The 24,657-nt window shown below is 32.9% G+C and overlaps 2 protein-coding genes and 1 long non-coding RNA gene across 3 annotated transcripts in view; 2 read left to right on the top strand and 1 right to left on the bottom strand.

Annotated features, from left to right (window-relative positions):
- LOC111695018 (uncharacterized) overlaps positions 1-5,950 on the bottom strand; it is a 9,176-nt gene extending 3,226 nt beyond the window's left edge. Inside the window, exons 1-2 of the long non-coding RNA XR_002763765.1 lie at positions 5,476-5,950; positions 5,333-5,386 (exon numbers count right to left, since the gene is read on the bottom strand). This is a non-coding gene — a long non-coding RNA (uncharacterized LOC111695018). The remainder of the gene's footprint in view (positions 1-5,332; positions 5,387-5,475) is intronic.
- Positions 1-23,451, top strand: part of LOC111695016 (histone-lysine N-methyltransferase, H3 lysine-79 specific) — a 26,838-nt gene extending 3,387 nt beyond the window's left edge. The window contains exons 2-10 of the mRNA XM_023464146.1: positions 10,342-10,400; positions 10,506-10,574; positions 11,102-11,165; positions 11,926-12,014; positions 16,887-16,959; positions 18,451-18,526; positions 19,720-19,812; positions 21,745-22,232; positions 23,287-23,451. Coding sequence (XP_023319914.1) covers positions 10,349-10,400; positions 10,506-10,574; positions 11,102-11,165; positions 11,926-12,014; positions 16,887-16,959; positions 18,451-18,526; positions 19,720-19,812; positions 21,745-22,232; positions 23,287-23,389 — 1,107 coding nt within the window. The 5' untranslated portion in view covers positions 10,342-10,348 and the 3' untranslated portion in view covers positions 23,390-23,451. The remainder of the gene's footprint in view (positions 1-10,341; positions 10,401-10,505; positions 10,575-11,101; positions 11,166-11,925; positions 12,015-16,886; positions 16,960-18,450; positions 18,527-19,719; positions 19,813-21,744; positions 22,233-23,286) is intronic.
- LOC111695017 (uncharacterized) lies at positions 6,191-10,036 on the top strand. Its single transcript, XM_023464147.1, has 6 exons — positions 6,191-6,702; positions 7,134-7,331; positions 8,359-8,462; positions 8,709-8,819; positions 9,217-9,271; positions 9,903-10,036. The coding sequence occupies exons 2-6, from the start codon at positions 7,299-7,301 to the stop codon at positions 9,969-9,971; spliced, it is 372 nt and encodes a 123-aa protein (XP_023319915.1). The 5' UTR covers positions 6,191-6,702; positions 7,134-7,298; the 3' UTR covers positions 9,972-10,036.
- Positions 23,452-24,657: the final 1,206 nt, after the last annotated feature.

Below are 24,657 nucleotides of genomic sequence, written 5' to 3' on the forward strand. Positions count from 1 at the left end.
GGGGGGGGGTGGATGAAGATACTTGAATGTTAGTGTGAATGATATAATACAGGATTACACAGCAGATTTTAGATTTAAGAACCGTGCGATGTAGGGTGCAACAAACTCTTCATTTAACAAGTAGGGTGCAACAAACTCTTCATTTAACAAGTAGGGTGCAACAAACTCTTCATTTAACAAGTAGGGTACAACGAACTCTTCATTTTACAAGTAGGGTACACCAAACTCTACTTTCATTTAACAAGTAGGGTACAACAAACTCTACTTTCATTTAACAAGTAGGGTACAACAAACTCTACTTTCATTTAACAAGTAGGGTACACCAAACTCTTCATTTAACAAATAGGGTACACCAAACTCTACTTTCATTTAACAAGTAGGGTACAACAAACTCTACTTTCATTTAACAAGTAGGGTGCAACAAACTCTTCATTTAACAAGTAGGGTGCAACAAACTCTACTTTTATTTAACAAGTAGGGTGCAACAAACTACTTTCATTTGACAAGTAGTGTGCAACAAACTCTACTTTCATTTAACAAGTCGGGTGCAACAAACTCTACTTCCATTTAACAAGTAGGGTGCAACAAACTCTACTTTAACATTTAACAAGTAGGGTGCAACAAACTCATCTTTAATTTAACAAGTAGGGTGCAACAAACTCTACTTTTATTTAACAAGTAGGGTGCAAGAAACTCTACTTTAACATTTAACAAGTAGGGTGCAACAAACTCTACTTTAATTTAACAAGTAGGGTGCAACAAACTCTACTTTAACATTTAACAAGTAGGGTACACCAAACTCTACTTTCATTTAACGGGTGCAACAAACTCTACTTTAACATTTAACAAGTAGGGTGCAACAAACTCTACTTTCATTTAACAAGTAGGGTGCAACAAACTCTACTTTCATTTAACGGGTGCAACAAACTCTACTTTAACATTTAACAAGTAGGGTGCAACAAACTCTACTTTTATTTAACAAGTAGGGTGTAACTAACTCTACTTTCATTTAACAAGTAGGGTGCACAAAGAGTATTCAACAAATCCATGTTGTTTAGGCTGCAACAGTACGTAGTTTATTCATTAAATCAATGTTATTTTGGGTGCAACATTTTATAGTTTATTCGACCAATTATAAGGTTTATGGTTGCAACAAACTTTTTTAGTTGAAATAACTCCAAACAATATTTATATTGCTATGGGAGATGTTCTTTTCTAGAATTGAAACCGACCCCTCCCCCCATACTATTCTCTGGATGATAATTGTTACGTTGAGGGGAATAATTCTAGTTTAGTTAAATATTGGGATAATTATATGTGGGAACTGTACCAGCATACAGTACACACACCTGCTGAACGGGTTCAGGGGGGTGGAGGATGAATCTCAGGTTCCGTGTCAGAAAAGAGAACAACTAGTGAAATAATATCTAATTAACGATCTGGTTTTATTAAAGAATAACTTGACAAGGTTTGAATTCAGATTAAAGTAAAGGTTCAAAATTGATCAATACACACAATCGCAATAATCAACAATTAAAATGAGGATACGACGTAATTTTAAAGACTTAAAGAGACTGTAGCGTAATTTCAAATAACTCTCTATGGATAGAGTGACGGATCCGATTGACACGGTACTCATAAAGCTTTGTCTGATCAATTATGAATTAGATGTCCATGTTTTCGTTTCATTAAACTAACTTTTTGCACTTATCAAATTAAAAACGACATTTTCTTTAACGCAGTTAATCCGACATGTAACTTTATAAATGGAAGGTCACCTAAAATTACAACGAAAGTCCTTTCATCATCTAAAAAGTTTTAAACGCTTCACACCGTTAATCTTTAATCTTTTTTAATATACAAAATTCGGTTAACTATGCTTATACTGTAAACTGTATCTATCAAGATGAGTGAGTAAACTGTATATATCAAGATGAGTATTGAGTAAACTGTGTATATCATGAGGAGTATTGAGTAACCTGTTTATATCAAGAGAGTATTGAGTAAACTGTATATATCAATATGAGTACTGAGTAAACTGTATGTATCAGGATGAGTATTGAGTAAACTGTATATATCAAGATGAGTATTGAATAAACTGTATATATCAGGATGAGTATTAAGTAAACTGTATATATCAGGATGAGTATTGAGTAAACTGTATATATCAAGATGAGTACTGAGTAAACTGTATATATCAATATGAGTACTGAGTAAACTGTATGTATCAGGATGAGTATTGAGTAAACTGTAAATATCAAGATGAGTATTGAGTAAACTGTATATACCGAGATGAGTATTGAGTAAACTGTATATATCAAGATGAGCACTGAGTAAACTGTATGTATCAAGATATGTATTAAGTAAACTGTATATCAAAATGAGTATTGAGTAAACTGTATATATCAAGATGAGTATTGAGTAAACTGTATATATCAAGATGTGTATTGTGTAAACTGTATATATCAAGATGAGCATTGAGTAAACTGTATATATCAAGATGTGTATTGAGTAAACTGTATGTATCAATATGAGTATTGAGTAAACTGTATAGTGTATATATCAAGATGAGTATTGAGTAAACTGTATATATCAAGATGTGTATTGAGTAAACTGTATGTATCAAGATGTGTATTGAGTAAACTGTATATATCAAGATGTGTATTGAGTAAACTGTAAATATCAAGAGGAGTATTGAGTAAACTATGTATCAAGATTAGTATATTATATATAGATTAAGATAAGTATCATGCAAACAATTTTTATCAAGATAAGATGAAATGGACTAAAAAATAGGGTAATTTAAAAAGATTAGCTGTTATAAAGGAATATTAGATTTGAAATATATTAACATGTTTGAAATACATGACTAGTACATTTACCGATTTTTGGTCATCATTTCAAATATTGAGTAAATGTATAAAAGTATTTGTGCAAGAGTATGTTCAAGCTCCCACCCGTGCATATCATTAGTAAATTAATCCTGCCTGATGATGTGAATACTCTTCTATACTCTACAGGATCATCTGGTAGTTGGAGAACCTCTTTAGCTGTCTGCAGCAGAATAGCAGTACTTGGAGGTTTAGAATAGTTCCCAAGTCCTTGCTCTATCTTGGTAGAAGATCTGGAGGTTGTGGTAGAGGAATACCTCATTTCATGGTTTCCGGAACTTGTTATGATGTCGCCGGTGATGTTACCCGCCATAGCCGCGGCAAGGATGTTGTTCTGGTTGATGACAATAGTATTACCGTTGGACAGCGTGATATGAGAAGGTAGATTGAGCTGCGAGTATCCTTGGGAGACTTGAATCCGTCCTCCATTCTCCAGCTTCAAGGTTCCAAGATTACTCACTGTGATGGATCCATCAGTGCACAGACTAGCCGCAGTGTCCGAATATTCAGGAATAGAAATAACATTGTTATCACTCACGTTCTCTGTAATGTACTCTTCCTCAATAGGGGTTAGAAGAACTGTTGGCTGAGGCGGATTAGATTCAGTTTTTATGGGCTGAGACTTTTGAGTTAAATTATCGGAGACAGGTTCTGAAATTAAACCCATTTTTTCTGTTGATTGTTCTAGCGATGAGGAGTCGGGCTGGGATTGTGTTTGGTGAACTTCCGCAAGGTTTGTTACAGCTGACGTCAAGTTTCCGGCATTTTTTACTTCTGATCCAGCAGGAGCATCAAACATGTCACATGCTTCGGGGTCAATAGAAGTTTCATTGGTTTCCATAGCTTCACAGGGTTCAGATTCACTAGTTAACTCCTCAGATTCAGTAGTCCTCGTAGATATAGAGCTAATTATATCAGATGAATTAGAGACCTTAGGGCTTAACCCAGAGTTAAGGAAGGCAGAATCTACTTCGGGTTCAATGTCAGTTGTTATCCCTTCAGGGCAAGTAGATTGCGTTGATAGGATTTGAGATTCACTTGTAGACATCATAACTTCTGTATGCACTGTAGTTGTTTCAACAGTAGACTCCAAATACATAGATTCTACTATTTCAGAACTTGCTGAAGAAATTTGTTTCGTAGAATTGGAGGGAAGTTGGTTATTTGTATCAGTAGAATTGGACGGAGTAGTTGCAGTAACTTCTGTAGAGTTGGACGTAACTGTATCTGTTACATATGTAGAATTGGACGGAATAGTTACGTTTACTTCTGTAGAATTAGACGAAGAAGTTGCAGTTACATGTGTAGAATTGGACGGAATGTTATCTGGTATTTCAGTAGAATTAGACGGAATAGCTGCTGCAGATCTGGACGGAATAGCTGATGTTACTTCTATTGAAGTGGACGGATTAACTGAAGTTACTTCTGCAGATATGGACGGAATAGCTGATACTACTTCTGTAGAATTGGACGGAATAACTGCTGTTACTTCTGTAGAATTGGACGGAATAACTGCTTTTACTTCTGTAGAATTGGACGGAATAACTGCTGTTACTTCTGTAGCTTTCGACGGAATAACTGCTGTTACGTCGGTAGAATTGGATGGAATGGTAGCTGTTACTTCTGTAGAATTGGACGTAATGGTTGCTGTTTCTTCAATAGAATTGGACGGAATAGCTGCTGTGTCTTCTGTAGAAATTGACGAAATATTTACACTTTGATTCAAAGAATTTTCTCTCACTTCCATATCTTTGGGTGGAATGATATTATTTGTAGAAGTGCAATTGTCATTTACAGATTTCATTCCTTTGGTAGATTCGGACGGAACAGTTACTTCCCCTTTGGACGGAATGTTTCCAGTTTCATTATTCGAATGTATAGATTGAGATGGAATGATTGAAGTTTCATGAATATCTGAGATTTCTGTATCTTGAGATTGATTGGATGAATTATCACAAGGTGTTGAGCCCAAATCCAATGATTTGTATGACGAGAAGGTGTCTACCGTAGCGGTTACTAGTCCTGTTATCCTTGGTTTAAGACTGGACGACTGGACGATTTGTTGAGTGTCCGTCATCCTACAGTCCGGACTTGAATACGATAATAATACCAGAATGGAATGCTGAGAGAGAGCGGTGCACTGCACCGGGATTATTGATTTATTTCACATTCCGCAAAATCGTCACAAATTTGCTAAGATTTTGATCCTTCGTCTTGTTGATTGTTTACTTGTCTGCTGAGTGATGTTGAGGTCTATATATTTCACCGCTACCTGTGTTATTTCTTCATATACCTGGGTCTAGATATTGGGCAGAACTGCCTCAATCCTACCTACTTACCTGGCCAAAGGTAGGTTTTCCAGTTAACTACCTCCCATTATTAAACCAGGGATCATTTCTACACATTTAACACTTGGATTAGATCCTTATTTAAAAAATTACCTTTTTCCTCAGGATTGTTGTCAGCAAAGGACATTTTAATTCAAAATCATTGATCTGAAAAATTTTATTATTTATAATTTACAGCAACTTGTTGAATATATTTGCAGAAAGTCAGGTAGGTATTCTGCCCTGTTTATATCTACCTGGGTATTAGACGATCACCCGCTACCTTCACTCACAAAGAATTATGCCGTAGCACGGACAACAGCTGGCCTGCACAAATTCGTAGTTCTGATTGGTTCGATTTATCCAGAACCTCTTCTCATTGGTCCAATTCTTGGAATTGAATTTTTCAGATTGGAATGTGGTAGTACAGATCATTGACGTTAGTGCCGCTAGTTGTATCTTAACTACTGCAAAATAACGACATCTATATTATTTGTTTAGCAATAACTCATTGTAAATATTTATTTATTATTTTGAAATGTGATGTAAAATTATCATGTTAAACTTAAAACAAAATAAATACAAAAAAATTGAATTCTCCAAATGATATTATTTATATCAGTGGTAAAATCAGGTCGTCACTCGTCCTTTATAGTTTCTTAGAGCAATTAGTTTGAGATTTCTCTCTTATTCTCGAATGCCGCAATCATTCGTAATATCAAACCGTAAAAAATTTAGTAAAAAACAACAAAATGGTATCAATTCATTCAAGAATTCTTATTTCACATCCTGCATTATAGTCGATTACTAATCCCATTAATTACATTTATGTGATCTGTAAAAAAATTGAATTTAATCAAATCATTTTATAGAAAATGATAATTAAACTCGAGGAGGAAATAAATTTCGCTTTTTCAATTCTCCATTGAAATGGAAAAATTTTTGTTGGTGGGAACTACACGTCCATGTAGATATGCGTGTGAAATATTTATTACATGAGAAGTTAAAATATTTTACTACTGAATCCGAGATTGCAGCAAAGATGAACTCCTTCTGGCTAGTTAGCGTGTGGAGTATATTAATATATTATCTTGAAAATCCCCCCCCCCCTAATTTAAAAACATTTTTTACCCGCTTTGCTTCATGTACAGCTCTCTTTCTTTTTTCTATTACTATAATTGTTATGTGCGAATAAAACTTCAAGGTCGTAAATCTAATTACAAACCCTTCATGCGAAGATGACAATGCCCGACATTTAACGGTTCCGTTAGATCTGATCAAAAATGTGGAAGATACCGTCGTTTTCTATCTCGTAACGTGTTTACCTTTTGTGAGTTTTTCCGTTGCTAGTCTTTTAAAGAATAAAATGCGTTGTCACTTTTGCATTTGCAGAGAAACCGCAGAAGCAAATAAACAGCTTAAAGAAGCAAAAACTTTGATGTCTAATTCATACTTGATCAGACAAAGCTTTTAAATCTGTGCAGGTAGGGTCACTTGAAATTACGCTAACGTAATGTAAGAGTTATTTTCCAACTAAAAGTCTTTGGGTCCGTCCTAGTATAAGATTTTTGGACCCGGCCCCCCTCCCGCCCCCCCCCTCCTATAAATTTTGTACGTGTACTTATTTTTCAGCAAATTTATTATTTTTTTTATTATTATTTAGGGTTAGGTTAGGTTAAGACACTTTCTAGGCCGAGCGCTGCAGCTAGGACAGGCTCGGGGCCGAGCGCTGCGGCCACGGGTTAGGTTAAGTTAAGACACTTTCTGGGCCGAGCGCTGCGGCCACATGTCTTGCATTTAGGATCCTGTTACATTTAATATCCATGTACAAAATTAATTGGAGGGGGGGGGGGTCCTAAAATCGTATACTAGGAAATTACCAAGTCTTTTTGCTTAATTTCTTTATTTGTTTCAGATGTAAACGGAGACTTTAGAGGCTTAAATTACATTGTAAAGCAACTACATCAAAACAGAAATTGGTTTTTAAACATATGAAGACCCGGATATATTTAAAGCTGTTCTTGATCGGTGCTGAAACAAAAATACATATTTAATATACACTTATTCATTTAATATAACAATGAAGCGCACTGAGTCAGGGCAAAAAGAAATGGTAAGTATTAGGCAGCTCTGCCTTTTAAACTTGAAATTACGTTGTGATGACTTAGTTTGACCCCCACATTGATCCATCAAAGCCAAATTTTTTGTTGTAAAAAAACTATGAATAATTTTGAAGCTGTTACATAGTATTTGTTAAGTTAAGGAATCAAACTACTGATGACATAACAAGTTCGATCATATTTGAAAGGTTTAAGGTTTCAGACAGGAAACTTGTCAATAATACTATAGAAATATATGATCCTAATTCCTAAGTACTAAAATAAACCATAAAAAATCAAAATGGTATTTAGTAAATTAATCTCTAGGCAGGTTCTTAGTGAGAATATCTTTTAATTATTATTAACTATTTTATCAATATTTTACTCTAGCAATGTCTAAATAAATATTTTGTTATGCATTAATTAGCAGTTGCATATGCACTTGATGTGAAGCTTTTATTAAAAGCAATTACATGAGAATGAAAAGATTGTTTTCAGTGAGGGTAAAATCCATAGAGAATAGAATATATAGAGAGGAATTTACTAGAAAAAAGTGTAAAACGGCCATTTTGTTGTACTGTTTCCATACTGCAGGTGTACTTCACATATTTATGCTATATAACCTGTTGCACCCTGGAATATCATTTTATAGAAAATCGAAAATTATTGTTAAAAGAAAACCAAATTATGAAATAGGCTGGTTTCATAATTGACCAATGATCATTTCACATAGACTCTATGCCTTTCACTTTACAAACGATGATTTTCCGTTATAACTATAAATCAAATTATGTTTTTATTCACCTAATTCATTATAAAGTTTATTTAACAGTTTAAAAGATTCGAAATTGAAATGGATAGTCTAGGGAACATACTGTATTAATGTACTCAACTGCATATAATTTGTGAACATTTACTATGATTTCTACACTTTGAACTCCCTTTCAGGCTGAAAGGGACTGAAAAAATTCATACCGAGAGATTCTTTTAATTCCTCTATGGTAAAATCCGATTCCCAGATTATTCTATGCATCAACTTAGGTTCCGGTAGTTCCTGAGAAGAGGGCAAGGTTTGAGCGGACCCAGGATATTTTAGAAAAAAGTGGACTACTAGAGATTACTAAAAATACTGCACTTCTCATCAAGTAAGTGCAATTTAAAGTAAAATATTGAACGCAAAATATGATAGTTAGTGTTTAATAGATCCTACAAGATTGGTTTAAATCATTCTTTTTAATTGTAAATAAAGATTTTGGAATTTATTGAAGCTTTAGTTAAGTTAAGAAATGTTTCAATTACAGATTCCAGTCCTCATATAAATTGGTATAAATTAGTTCATCGAGAGAAAAAAATGCGCCGAAAAATATATTTCAATGTTTTTCTTGACACAGGAGTAATCAGCAGGCTCATATTGAGTTGCAGCAGCTCAATCAGGAGGTTCAGGAGTTCGTTAGATCAGTCTTATCCAACCCAGAGAACAACGGGTCAACCAACCAGGCCAGGTCAGTAGGATAACAAACCTGGCCAGGTCTGTGGTACAACCAACCAATGCCAGGTCAGTGGTATAGCCAACCAGGCCAGGTCAGTGGTATAACGAACCAAACCTGGTCAGTGTTTTAACCAACCAGGCCAGGTCAGTGGTATAACGTTTACCAAACCTGGTCAGTGGTATAAACAAACCAGCAATATTTTTTGCATCGATAAAATTTATTGTCATTGGTTTATTTTTGGGAGAAAGAAAGTTTCAATGTTATCAGAAATGTCAGAAATATCGGAAATTTTCAATTTTACAATTACGAAGAAAAAAATGGCCGCTTGAAAAGCAATTTTTAACACTAAAGTTGTTGCTAGAAGAGGACTGCAGACTGAAAGTCTAGTATCTTATGAATAAATATTTAGAAATTCCTTCTTGTTGAACCCTCTTGATCAGCCAGGAACATCTCCATCTCCGCAGGTTACATATATAATATAATAAAATAAAATTATATATACTTTTAAACATTACACTTCCTTCCTACGTAATGTTATATTACTTATACCACAATCTTAAAAGATTTGAACAAATTCACAGAGGTTTACGTTTAATTCTAAAATTGTCAGGGAACGGGCAATTCGCATACGAACACTGAACTTTGATCAGGCTAAGATCCCCTTAAAGTCTCATCGTTTGTGGGTAACCCTAAATAATACCGTGGTCAGCATATATCGTTTATTGACATGGGGATACAATACAGAGGCTGATATAAATTTTAAAACAGTATCCAATAGTAAATTTTTATATAAATGAAAAGTGGTTTGTGTACTCACCACTGAATTATTAGGTATTGAAATTGTATAATATCACTGTTACGGTAACAGACACTGATGATATTTATGTTGACCATCGTATCTAAAATAGAATCCACCAAACAAACCCTTTTCCAGAATTTTCGAGTCGTAGTTTTCCAATGAAATCTGATACAATTCTGAATTGGTTTTAACGGGACGAGCTTTTTAGATCTTTTTTCTTTAAAATTTGAGTTCGAAACCTCCACTTGGTTAAAAAAAAAATACGCTTGAAAAATTAATAAATTCTACATTTTTAGATATCTGTGATAAAACAACACCAGTCCAGTACTTTTCTTGAATGTACTTCTAGCCAAGGAGGAAATTAAAGTAATTGTAAACGTGTTTTTAAGTGTCCCAAAGATACTACAAAAATATATGGCAGAAACCTTAATTATTTCTTAATCTGTAATGCAAGTCCATATGTGAAACTGTTTTATCTTAATTTGATGGTCACTTGTAGTTTCGTATACATTCCTTTCAACTTACATTTTGTTTAATATGATTTTGTCAATTTAAATGTAAAATATTTTTAGATAAAGAAAAATGCTGATAAAAATTTAATAAATTCAGAGGTTTATGCCTGAGTCTAATGTTAGATATAAATTGTTATTATGTGATTAATTTAATTGTTTTTGTTTGTTATAAATCATGCTAGATATATGTGAAATCGATGTAAATAAAGATATTTATTTTCAGGGGAAAAATGGCCGATGATCGAAATTCTGTGTCTATGAAGCTGAAAATAGCGTTTTCAGGTACAAAATATTTTAATGCTTTTTTATGCTGGGTTAGTATTTACGACTTTAAGTACATGAATTTAAAAATATTAGAATTTAAAGTTATTTTTTGTTTATTTTCAGTGTTTGGTGTTCTGGCTGGTTGTTGTGTGTTCTTTGTATTTACTTTCTTGTATCAAAATTACCATGCAGGTCATAACAATAGTTAAGAAATAAATCAGATAAGATAACGAAAGTAAAAACAATTAAAATTACATTTTGCAATCAAAATGACAATTTTTCAGAAAAACTCGGATTTTAAATATTCAAATAATATTCAAATTCGGAACAGATAAACTAAGTTTTTCATACAATTCCCCTCAAACTGCAGTACACTGTTTTGTACATAAATATTCCCCTCAAACTGCAGTACACTGTTTTGTACACAAATATTTCTAGAGGAATACTTATAAGAATTCTTTGCAGAATATAGTTTCCCACCTTTAAAGTGTAGTTCATTCTTGGCAAAATTAATAAACAAGTACAAAAAATATATATATACTTTTGAAAGAAAATTTTTATCTATTACTTTTGATAAGATAATAGGTTGCAGATGTATACACGGGGGGCTATTGGGCTCAGCAGAAAGCAACCCCCCCCCCCTTCCCCGACAAATTCATGTATGCATTGTAATAAAATTATTTCAACAATCCCTCTTTAAATGATAAAACATATTGTAGGTTTATGGGCTCTTCTCTCTTGTGCTCTATCTTCAATAGTTCTACACCAGCATCTATTGTTTAGGTAGGAATATTTTATATCTATTGTGAACCAACTGCATTATTTATATTTCATTGTAAAAAAAAATACAAAAATAGAATGATAATTCTCCATGGGTCGAGAAGCAAAATACTCTGCAAATTTTTTTTAAATTTTCTTTTTTTTGGGGGGGGGGGGGGTTACTTTTGAATTAACTATGCAAAGTACCAATTTTTGTGCCACCTTCTAATTATGATAAATACGTACAAGTTCTAAACACGGTACAAACTATTTTCATTCATTTTAATTTATTTCTAAATAAGCCCTGAATTGGTTTTATTTATAAAATGTTGAATTATTAATAAATTGAGTCCCAACTCTTCAGCTGGTTATTCAAATATCTCTCGTTTTTTTCGAACTTAATTCCTTCAAAATATTATTCTTCTAACACTCGCAGGAATAATTCAAGAAATTTTTTTGAATGTACCTCTTTTTAATAAGTTTTCTTTTTGATAAAAAAAATTTAAGTTTTAACAAATTTAGATAAATTTTCTGAATATGTAATAACATTTTAAATTATTAATAATGAGGTATCTGGATCAATAAATAATAAAAACTAAAAACTTAAAACCTGAAATAGTCAAATTGGGGTCTGGATAAATAAAAAACTTTAGTCATGATAGAAATGGGATTTTTAGGTAAATGAGAAAAACTTTAGATATCTCGAAAATGAGGATTCTGGATAAATAATTGAAACTTTGAAAAATGCAAAAATGGTTTTTCATAAATCATGAATTTTGTTTAGAAATAATCGGTTAGAGCACTGGCACACTATTCACTCGTTGACTGCACTCAGAAACTTGGGCATACTAACCTTACTCTGCAGTACAGGAGGTATTTGTTTTCATTTATATAATTAGTTACACTCAAGTACACTTCACTTATGTACAGGGTTACCCTGAGAAGATTGAGACTTCGTAGACGACTGTACGCAATTGTTTCTGTCTGTTCCCTTATATTCATGATTCCCTGTATCTGTAAACTTGTTTTTCTCTTCGCCAAATCGTTGAATAAGTCATTTAAAGGCAATATTTATTGATTCAAGGCAGAACATTTGAACCTTAACCTTTAAATCGTCATATATTAAGACCTTAAGTCGTCTTTGGTAACTCTGTACTAAATACAAAAATTGACTGTAGATGTAATTTAAAGTGATATTTAAAGAGGGGCATGATAGATTCACTGCGGTACCCTTCATACCTTCTTCTGACCTACAGCGCTGAAGATATCCCAGGGAATAGGATTAAAGGGAAGGGAAACGGCGCTGGTCTGGCATGAGAAAGGCAGTCCCACTGCTTTGCAGACGAGTTCTGTATTACACACGCACACTCTTTTGGTACCGACACACAACATGACTACAGTCAAGGAAATTTTAGAACAATGTCGTCAATGATAATTAAGCTTGAATAACGAGTAGTTTATTTTAAACATTAATTAAATTATATTCTTTGCATGAAAATTTGGCTTATAGTGTTGACTTAAACATGTAAATAATATATTACATGTATATTAAACTTATTTTTAAGTAAACAATTAACAATAAACAAATTTACTCTCCTAGATTGTACAAATACCGAGATTCTTATGTACTGTATTTACCTAAAGTACACGCCTTTGGTTCGGTATTCCTTACACACACTTTTTTTGGTTCAGACACACACACACACGACGTTTCCGCCCCCTGAGATATCTTTGTTTAAATGGAAAAATTATAATTTCTAATAGTGGTTTCCTGCTCAGATGAAGGTTTGACTGTTCCATTGTGAAAATATGTCCATAGTCTCTTTAAATGCTTTAGAAAATGCTTCAAAAAAACATTTAGTGGTTCGTTTTATCAAATCTATAGATTTAATCTGTTTCTCCATTTTTTAAATGCACTTTACCAAAACCCCGGTCCTTTAACTAGGATATGTTATAAAATTAGAAATTCAAAGACACAAACTTTCAAATTGAAAATATGAGCAGAATATCCGGCAACATGGAATTTTGCATATAATCAAACTTTAAATTAGTTGAAAAGTGCAAATCTAATTTTCAGTTCCTAATTTCCTAAACATTGAAATCATGATTAAAAAGTCGTAAACAGAATATTTTTAAACTTATTATTACAATTCCTTTATTGTGATCAGTTAGTAAATGACATTATTTTCAGCTTCTATTTACTATTTCTACATTGTGATCAGTGAGCATCAGAGTATTTATCCGATGAGCGAAAGGTATTTTTTTAAATTAAAATTGTTTTGGTAGCTTTTTACAATCATGCTTTTTTTAATTGCTCAGTTGTTGAGCAATTGGTTTTGGTTTACCATCATTTCAGAACTTTTTTTATGACATTAAAATTTTTTATATATAAATTGGTTTATATTTTCTAAAATTAAATCAAATTATTTTCTAAGATAATCACCTAAAATTTCTTACTTTTTTCAATTTCAAAACTATTTCCAGAAACTCTTTTTCTCTCAAATTCATTTTATTTGAAACGAAAATATTTATCTTTATTATTAATGACCATTTTTAATCTTAATTTTTCTAGTTATATGCTTGCTGGTGTTTGGAGCTTCATGTCCTTCAAATGGTCCGTTGCAACCATGATATTTAGTCAACAATACAAGAATATTCTGGATAGAGAATACTCATTGTTCTAATCCAACCCTGGATCTGGGTCTCATTCATCTCAACTTATGGGGTATACACTGTACAGACACTACTGTAGAATAAACCCTGGTTCTAATCAAACCCTTGATCTGGTTTTCATTTATCTCATAGATATTATCTAAACCAACTCATCGTGTATACAACCACAGCGTTGTAGTGTACGGTACTGGAGTGTACTGTACTGTACTGTACTGTACTGTACTGTACTGTACTGTACTGTACTGTACTGTACTGTACTGTACTGTACTGTACGGTACTGTAATGTACTGTAATGAGAATTTTTTAAAAAAAGGTTCTTGGTGGAAATAAAAGCCAAATATTTTTTTATTGGAGCCAAAATGCGGGGCGAGGAGACAGAATGGCGGGAGGCTTGGTGACGTCACTGAGGCTGGGAGACCAGTTTTGCGGGGCCGGGAGATAATTCTGCAAATCCTGAGGTTCGGAGATCATTTTTGCGGGGATCATGGCGCCTCTGCACCCCCTCCCTCGTTCTAGAATAACTAATAATTAAGACTTGTCAGACCAATGGACGATGGAAGGTTTGTTTGAATCTTTTAAATCAATTAAATATCAAATTAACATGCGTTCACAATTTTCAGAGATTATTTTAATCATTGATTTAGATAACTATATGTTTGTTAATACAAAGATTTTATTTTCTCCGATAATAAGGAAAAAGCTGTCATATTTTTAACAAAGCCAGGAATTAACACTAAATAAATTGATTTTTTCCACCACATTTTTTATGTTAATTATGGACATGCTGTAAACCAGTGAAAAAATATTTATTTTTGTATTTGTAAATTCTAAAACTCAATTTACATTGTGATATTATTGATGTATTAAACAAATGATTTTATTCCTGTAACGACTAATTAAATGTTCTGTAAAAAAATTTTAAGCATTCAGTTTTTTTTGCGTTTAAGATGCTCCTCACTCATAAAAAATCTGAGAAGCATAACAAATTAAAAAAAAATACGTACATTATGCAAAATGTTGATTGTGACAGAATATTTTGGTAAGAATGATATTTCAAATTTTAAATTAAGGAACTATTGAGTTTTTGTTCAGCACTACATCTTCTGACTAGGGCTGGGCAAAGTTTAAAATTCATTTTGCCGTTAACACCGTTAATACTTTAATAAACCGTTAACGTCTGTGCCGTTAACAATTTTTTTACCGTTAACGAATTTTTTTCGCAGTTAACGCCATTAATATTGTAATATACCGTTAACGATTTTTTTTAACCGTTAACGATTTTTTTTGCCTTTTACGCTGCCAATACTGCAATGTACCGTTGATGGCTGTGCCGTTAACGATTTTATAAGTTAACGAATTTTTTCAGCCCTTTGCGCTGTTAATAAAGATTTTTACGGTCCTTCGCGCCGTTAATTGTAATAACGGTACCATTAACGAATAGAGCCGTTACCGATTGTTGAAAAATTTCCGTTAACGCCGGTAAAAGAATTGAGATCGTTAATTAAAGGTAATTTTTAAAAAAATAGAAAATGCCGTTCACGGAATGAACGTTTCGTTCTTAGCTTTAAAATTAACGGCTAACTAAAATTTTTATTTCTTAATGGTTGTAACTAACCGCTAACGAAACGGCTAGAAACAGTTGGAACGTGCCCAGCCCTACTTCTGACCTCTTGGATTTTTGCGGAGACACTGGAAAGTCGAAATCCTGGATTATTAAAAACCGGGTTATAAAAAATATTTTACACCAAATTCATTGACTTTTTGATTGATTGATTGTTTGATTGATTGATAAATCGATTGATTGATCGATTTTTCGGTCCATCAATCAAATAACTCATTGATTTTATCCTTTTCATTTAGAACCAAATACTGAATCTTATATTATTAAATAATGTATAATTATTTTTAGATTGTAATTTCATTTGTTGTAATTTAAACCCAAAATTTTAATTGTGAAATGATAGCGGTCCCTGCAATTTCCATCCGTTTTAACAGGAAATTTTCCTGCTCTTGAATGAAATTTAACGTAATAATGATAAGAATCTTATTGAAAATTGTTCAAAATGATTCTGTTTTCTTTCCACTTAGATTTTTGATCTAAAAAAAAGGGAAAGAGTTTCTCCCTACTCAATTATTCCAGTACAATACTATTTATTGCGCTATTATAAAACTCAAATTGCCCTTGTTACCCCCCCCCCCTTGGAGAAATTTATAAGTTAACTTTGCAATGTAGAACAATCCAGTACACCTGTATAATTATTAGAATGTTGCTCCCCCCCTCTTCTCCTCCATCAGCAGATAGTTTTGATTATATTACTTGTAAAAAAGTCAATGTGAAGTTCTGGAAAAATCCATATTTTTGCGATTCTAAATTATTGAACCCGGGACTAGCATGGGTTTCAAAATAACAATCGTCTATTAAATGAAGATTGTTCAGGGGTGTATATTTTCTGAAAAAATCCCCCCCCCCCTGTATGAAAATAGGTTTTTCCCCCAGAAGTTAAATAGTATACTCGGGATACAATTATTCTTCACTAAGATTTTATAACCTGTATACCTGCCCGGTTTACTCATCACTAACTTGCTAGAATCCGAGATTGAAACTAATTTTGTTAAATAAATAAATTGCCAACGTCGTAGGATTGACCAGTGCTCAGGATCCGGACCCGCAACATTTTTGCTCCCTGGATTCGGATTCAAGTTGCCGTATAACATACAAATTATTTAAAAATCGGGCATCGCCATCTTTGCATAAAGGGTCACTTGCGCTTACAGTCCCTTTAAGTGTTAACTAATACTATGTTAACTAATGTAATGACTTTGAATATTAAATAAAGTTTCATGAAACAAATTGGCAAAAGATAAGATGATAAATTCAGAAATTATATAATAAAATCCTATTTTACAGGACGGATCCAGGATCCGGTTTCGCAAAAAAATTAAATGTTTCCTAAGCACTGTTTTGTATTCTATGTATTTTAGCATTGTTTTTAAACAACTTAGATATCGTTTAAAATATTTTCAAGAAGTAAAATCACGTTTGATAATCTGAATGATATTGGCTGTGCGTAGATAAAATGTCGAGCTCAGAGGATGAAATTCCAAGGAGGAAGAAAAGCGTAGACGGGGCTCAGTCAAGATCAAGGTATTCCACTCTTCCTCCACAAATAATTGTTACGGCTCTTTTTTCAACAATAAAAAATATGTTTAGTATAAGAGAGCTTAAAATACAACTCAATAAATATTTAAAATTGATAAATCACAAAAAGCACTTGTTTGATTTTGGTACAAAAATCTAAGGGAAATTCCTGTTGAAGGAAAAATTTGTTTCAGGTTATGCATCAAAGAAAACAGTAAAAAAAAACATAAAATAATAGGGTGTAATGCAAAATATCAAATTTTTCTCTGCAAGGATTGTTTATTCTATCTAAATGATTCAACCCTTTAAGTTTTTAAATTTTAAATGGGCTCCCTGTCTCAAAAAAATGTTTTTATTTTTATTTTGTAAAAATATTGCATTCTTATGTTATTGTTGGATCTCAGAAAATAAAATTGCATTCTTATTTTGTTGCATCTTGGGAAATAAAGGTGAAATTCTTTTAATATTTTCCATCAGTTGTTGCTGAGAATAAACCAAGTTCTAACTGTTTACTTAAATTAGTATTCTGTTTACTTTCCTGTTAAACATACTTGACATAATTTCAGTACTGTATATTGTTGCATCCCCCCTCACCTGGCGGACCATCTAAAATGTTTCCACTTACATAATTAAATTTGATAGTAAGATAAGGCTTTGAAGAGGATCTTTATTCTGTAACTAAAATTGTATTTTTGAAAAATACTTCGGAATATTTTTACTACATAGTCTTGGCTTCAGTGTAAGGATGCAAACTATTATATCTTGGATCCAGAGAAAGGATAAATACTCTTTAGATTTCGTAACAAGAAAGAACACTACTTTATCTAGGTTCCTGGAGTAAGGATGAATACTACATACATCTAGGTTCCTGGAGTAAGGATGAATACTACTATATCTAGGTTCCTGGAGTAAGGATGAATACCACTATATCTAGGTTCCTGGAGCAAGGATGAATACTACTATAGCTAGGTTCCTGGAGTAAGGATGAATACTACTATAGCTAGGTTCCTGGAGTAAGGAAGAATTCTACTATAGCTAGGTTCCTGGAGTAAGGATGAATACTACTATAGCTAGGTTCCTGGAGTAAGGATGAATACTACTACATCTAGGTTCCTGGAGTAAGGATGAATACTACTACATCTAGGTTCCTGGAGTAAGGATGAATACTACTATATCTAGGCTCAGGAGCAAGAATAAAAACAACAATTTCTAGGTTCTGGAGTTAGGATGAGTTCTACTAGGATGAGTTCTACTTTATCTAGGTTCCCGAAGCAAGGCTGAATTCTACTATATATAGGTTCCTGGAGTAAGGATGAATAGTATTATATCTAGGTTCTGGAGTAAGGATGAATAATATTTTATCTAGGTTCCTGGAGTAAGGATGAGTTATACTTTATCTAGGTTCCGGAGTAAGGACGAATACTAATATATCTAAAACTATGATAATTATAAATAATTCAATATACCAGAAAAAATGAATACTTATTAATATGTTAGGTCCCGCAGTAAGGAAGAGGATGGAAGTGAGGATGAGGAGGATGAGTATGAAGTTGAAGAAATCAGAGATAAAAAGGTGAAGATTATTTGTTTGGTTTCATGGTTCTAAGTTTAGTAATAGTAGGTCTTCTATCTACATAGGATATCCTTTGGCTAGTTAAAGAACCTGGTTGTACTATGTTAAATAGGTTTCTCTTTGGTCTGCTGTATTAGATAGGTTTCTCTATGGTTTACTATATAAAATAGGTTCCTCTATGGTCTACTATATAAAATAGGTTTCTCTATGGTCTAAAATAGGTTCCTCTATTGTCTACTATATTAAATAGGTTCCTCTATTGTCTAATATAATAAATATGTTCCTCTATTGTCTACTATATTAAATAGGTTCCTCTATGGTCTACAATATTAAATAGGTTCCTCTTTGGTCTACTAAATTAAACAGGTTCCTCTATGGTCTACTATATTAAATAGGTTCCTCCATTGTCTACTATATTAAATAGGTTCCTCTATGGTCCACTATATTAAACAGGTTCTTCTATGGTCTACTATATTAGATAGGTTCCTCTATGGTCTACTGTATTAAATAGGTTCCTCTATAGTCTACTAAATTAAACAGGTTCCTCTATGGTCTTCTTTTATGTATAGTTAAAGAATGGAACCTGGATCTACAATATAAAATAGGCTCCTTTGTGTTCAGTTAAAGAATGGAACCTGGGTCTACTATATTAAATGGGTTCCTCTATGTTTAGTTAAAGAATGAAACCTGTGTTTACTATATTAAATGGGTTCCGCTATGTTTAGTTAAAGAATGGAACCTTAGTCCACTATATAAAATGGGTTCCTCTATATTAAGTAAAAGAATGGAACCTGGGTCTACTTTATAAAATAGGTTCCTCTATGTTAAGTTAAAGAATGGAACCTGGGTCTACTATATTAAATGGGTTCCTCTATGTTAAGTTAAAAAAGGGAACCTGGGTCTACTATATTAAATGGGTTCCTCTATGTTTAGTTAAAGAATGGAACCTGGGTCTATTATATTAAATGGGTTCCTCTATGTTAAGTTAAAAAATGGAGCCTGGGTCTACTATATTAAATGGGTTCCTCTATGTTTAGTTAACGAATGGAACCTGGGTCTACTATATTAAATGGGTTCCTCTATGTTTAGTTAAAGAATGGAACCTGGGTCTACTATATAAAATAGGTTCCTCTATGTTTAGTTAAAGAATGGAACCTGGGTCTACTATATTTAATGGGTTCCTCTATGTTTAGTTAAAGAATGGAACCTGGGTCTACTATATTAAATGGGTTGGCTGGGAGTCTGACACGAATACATGGGAACCTAAAGAGCACCTGGATTGTCCGGTAAGTAATCTTGTCTGCAGTTCAAAAAAAGTTTGTGGGTTGGGGTGGCTCTAGTGTGGTGGGGTAGGGTGGCTAGTGTGTGACACCAGTTCTCGTTAGATTACTGAAGTTAAGCACACTTGTATGGAGCCAGTAACTGGATTGGTGTTCACGGGTTTAATTCCCACACTACTTACAAACCTGTGGTTTCAAAATCATCTGAACCCAACATCTGGTTAAGCAGTCATGACCACCTGACGGATGTCTGAGGACAGAGGGATGGCTGTCAACATCTTTCGTAGCGAAAAGGTGCGTGCTTTCTACTCAACAAGAAAGAAGCTTGAAATGGATTGATCCAATTGAATGATGATGAAGAGAGGAAAGGCTGACAAGCAGGGAGAGTCTATGGATTGCCAGCTATAGGTATAGGCTTACAAATGATTGGAAGAAATGAGTGTGATGTTTCCTATCTGTAAGGCACTTGGGCCTCATTCCAGTATATCAGAAGAATTCCTACAAAGGAAAATTTTTTAAATCGTATTACCAAGGTGAAATGTTGGAAGTGCATCAGCCTTGCCACTGGGCTGCTATACGGTATTCATGAATTATTTGTATTGCAAAGTTTTTATTTTACTTTATTTTCAAAGCTATATATGTTTGCAAATTAACATGTTTCACTTTTATTCTATCCTATTATAAAGCTTGGTAACTAACCACCACTACCCTAGGATGATCATTTTAGGTATTATATCCAATAGTTCAAAGAAGGTTTTTTTGGGAGAATTTTTCTTGCCTGGTTAATTGGATCCATAATTTACCAGATTCTTAATTCAAAATAGAACTGGGATGTATATGTATAGCAGTAACCCGTCCATAGGCTGATGATGAAGGATTCTTCTAAGGCCTTCTACGAAAGTAGAACCTAACCATTACAGAATTCCTGCACTCTACCAAGGAACTATATACAGGATATACGCAAATTGTGTACTGTATTCTGTGGGAATGTAAACAAACCCAGTGCCCCCACAGAAGTTAAAGGGAAAGGACTATAACTCTGATGTGATATTACAGTCCAACAAAAAACCAGTTAATATATCAAGTTAGAGGGAATACATATGATTTTTGGCTTTCTGGTCAATATTGAAAATATTTTTATTCCATCCCTTGTGCCCTTTTCCCTCAAAAATGATGCGTTCCCTCTGAATTCTTTGTTTTGATCTCCCACTGCAGTACACAGATTTGACGCATCAGGTATGGCGGTTCCTGGTCTATATATTTCTTGCACTATACTATTCTCAGGCCCAGCTGGAATCTTGTCGGCCCTCTTCTCAAAATAAATGAAGCGTGAACGGATGAATGTGCTGCCAGATTACAACCCCTGGCAGATCAATACAAAAACCCTTACAACACCAAACTTTCGCAATAGAAAAATTCCGAGATTCGATCGAAACAACCCGATCGTATCCTGGGGACAAAAACATCTCTTTTTCAAAAAAGAAAAAAAGTTTAAAATAACTTTACAATTTTTTTATTTTCGATTTATTTTTCTCGAAATTATCCTATTATACCTTATTTTCGCCTTGAGTTAGTAAAGTCAACAAGGTTTTGGGGTATATGTTAGTAAGACGTCCCTAAATATCTGATATGATTTATTTCGCTTTTCCCACGAAAATTTATATTTATATAGATGAAATTGAGTTAAAAAACCTTCTTTTTTATATGTGTTTATCACTAGAACATGAAATCAATTTTTGTTCTGTAAATCAAGTATAAGAGGTTAAATATGTTCCCTTTTACCCTCAAAGCATTGAAAATTATCCACCCGATTCCATCCGAATGGATATCTTCGTGCTTCGTGCTTATCACTTAGTTATGTTTTAATTCTCGTATTTTGAACGTTTTTCCTTTCTTATACGATTAAAACATCTAACAATTATTTTTTCCATTTTTAAGGATAAGTTGGAGGATTTTGAACGAAAATGGAAACGAAAAGAGGAGAAGAGAGAACAGAGACGACGGGAAGAACGAGAAAGAAAGATAAAAGACCGAGAAGAACGAGAGAAGAGGCGAGATGAGAAATTAGAAAAGAGAAAACTGGAAAGTTCAGATAGTGATTCAGAAACAGAAACAAAACCTGTTAAAGTACAGAGCCGAAGAGAATCCGAGGATAAACAGAAAGTGAAAGAAAAAGAGAAGAAAGAGGAGAAAGTAAAAATTAGAAAAATAGAATCCAGTCTTTTTAAGACAGACAAATTGATGAAGGACAATAGAATTGAAAAGGAGCGGAAAAAAGATGACAGAAAGGATAAAGATGACAAAAAGGAGAAGGAGGGGAGGAAGGAGAAGGATGAAAGAAAGGAGAAAGGAAGGATGACAAAGGAGATCCCAGTGAAGATATTAGGGATGACAAAGGAAGCTGGAACCAACTATTTTATCGTCAGGCATTTCATTCAAGATTTACTTCTTATTTTAAAGAAACAACAGAGTTTACGGAATTATTTAAGATTTTCCCCCAGTACCGAAATACTTGAGTAGACTCTTCATATTTAAAACCTTTTATTAACCAACCTGGAAATTAAAATTGTTATATTGGATTTGTCCTGGTATAAGGACTATACAGAATGAAATAAAACTTCATTTTGCATGCTATACTAACTATATATAAACTATATGAACATGCCTGCTATACTAACTATATATAAACTATATGAAAATGCCTGCTATACTAACTATATATAAACTATATGAAAATGCCTGCTATACTAACTATATATAAACTATATGAAAATGCCTGCTATAACACCCTTCATGATTTCATTTGATGCTATTACACTGTACAGTATACTAAACATTAAACTAACGTAGGGATTAAAAATATTATCTTTGACTATAAGTACTGGTGTAAGGAATATAATATACACTATAAAGTTACATACAACTAACCTGCTGGAGATTAAAATTGGTATTTTGTACTAGTCCTGGAACAAGGACCATGTATTGGACTAATAACCTAAGTATTGTTAAAATATTGGACTTGTTTGGAATCATGATTACATTTTGGGTTAATCTATAGGATTTTTGGACTTTGCCTGTAATGGACTGGTTAGTGTTTATATCATGTTATGTCATGTTAGATCAGATTAATCCTGGTATGTTGTGATCTATATTACATAAGACAGAGATTAAATATGCTTTGATGAACTACAGTCCGGAGATTAAAATCGCTAACTAAAAAGGTTAAAGAATGAATTTAAATCGGTTTATGAGGTTTCAAAAACCACTTTCATATATTTTACAGAATTAACCCCTTTTTCTTTCTTATTATCTCAAGATTTATACATTTTCCTGCATTGCACATATTTTCTGTAATTCTAAACTACACAAAAAATGTTTGCCCTCTGTTTAAACATTCCAAACGTAGCCTGAAGATGAAATTGTTCTTCGGGAACTTAGTAAAAGATGTTATTTTTAAAAATGAATGAAAATGTGTTAAAGGTTTCGAACTGATGAAACTGGATTAATGACAATGTCTGATGCACATGATTTTGTTCCCAAACTCTGCTGTCAGTTCTATTCTGAGTTTATAGAAATATCATAGCTCACAAAAAAAATATAACTTTCTAAAAATCAGATCTCGCTAAATATTATTTTTTCAACGTTTATAGCGTATGTGTACAATTATTTTATAAAATGTTAAAATAAAAGATATTTTTTTCAATTTTACTGTCTGCTTCATTTTCAACTTTAAGTTGTAATTCCAAATTTGGTTTTTCTTTTGGAATTTAATGTATGTCGTACAGAGCGTTCCATGTGTTATTAGATAATAAGTTTTAATTTTTTTTAAAAAATTATCTTTTAACTATTAAATATTTAAAGATATTTAAAATTGTCCTACTTCACATTTAGAGCTTTTGCATGATCCACTATGATGTTGAACACCCTGTACAGTGTACAATGTACAGTGTACAATGTACATGCTTCTAACCCTAAAATGTTCTTGTCAGTTGTCAACCAATTGTGATTAAAATTGTCTCGGCCCAATAAGCCATACATATAATGAAGTTGTAGCAGGTGCGTATTTAGTAGGGGCTATGGAGCTCAGCCCCCCCCCCCCCTGGATCGGTAAGATCTATGGTTTTAGGTTTCTGTTTTTCCAAACGGGTGATGCCCCCCCACCAAAAAAAAACGAAAAAAAATTGCCTTCCCCCCCTGGACAAATTCCTGAAGTTGTACACTTGCAGGTTATTATGATCAAACGATACCATTCATAACAAACTTATCAAATTAAATCTCAGTTAGCAATCATTTTAAAATATGATTTTATTCTCTTAACATCAAATAAACTAGATTTAATATTTGAATTTACTTTATTCAATATTTAAACTCATGTAATGGAAATTCATATTCCCCCTAAATATAAAATATTGGGGATGGTTTTAAATTAATTATGATAAAGCTAACTAAATCATTTTTCAGGATGAGATTTTGAGATGTCTCTTAACAGAATTTTAATTTTTAGAAAATATATTCAAAAAATTAAGTCCTATGGACTATTGGTAATAAATAATGGATCTCAAACTACTTGAAAAATATTTTTGCTTTCATAAACTTTTAAGTTTGGTGTAATTAACAAACATAAAATAAGGCTTGTAGAAGACAAAATAAAATTATCGAAATACACATTTACAAGATTCAGCGCGTTTAAGAAGTAATGATATTTTTAGCATAAAATTGGCCTCGTAAAAAAATATTGTTAAAAATAAACTTTTGGAATATTACTGATTTAGTAAAATGTTGTTGGCTATTCAAAACATTAATTTTGAATTCCGCTTCTCGCGTTTTTGCCCTTTTTTGGTACAGCTCGCT

Source organism: Eurytemora carolleeae, unplaced genomic scaffold (genome assembly GCF_000591075.1).
Source record: "Eurytemora carolleeae unplaced genomic scaffold, Eaff_2.0 scaffold147, whole genome shotgun sequence".
NCBI lineage: Eukaryota > Metazoa > Arthropoda > Copepoda > Calanoida > Temoridae > Eurytemora > Eurytemora carolleeae.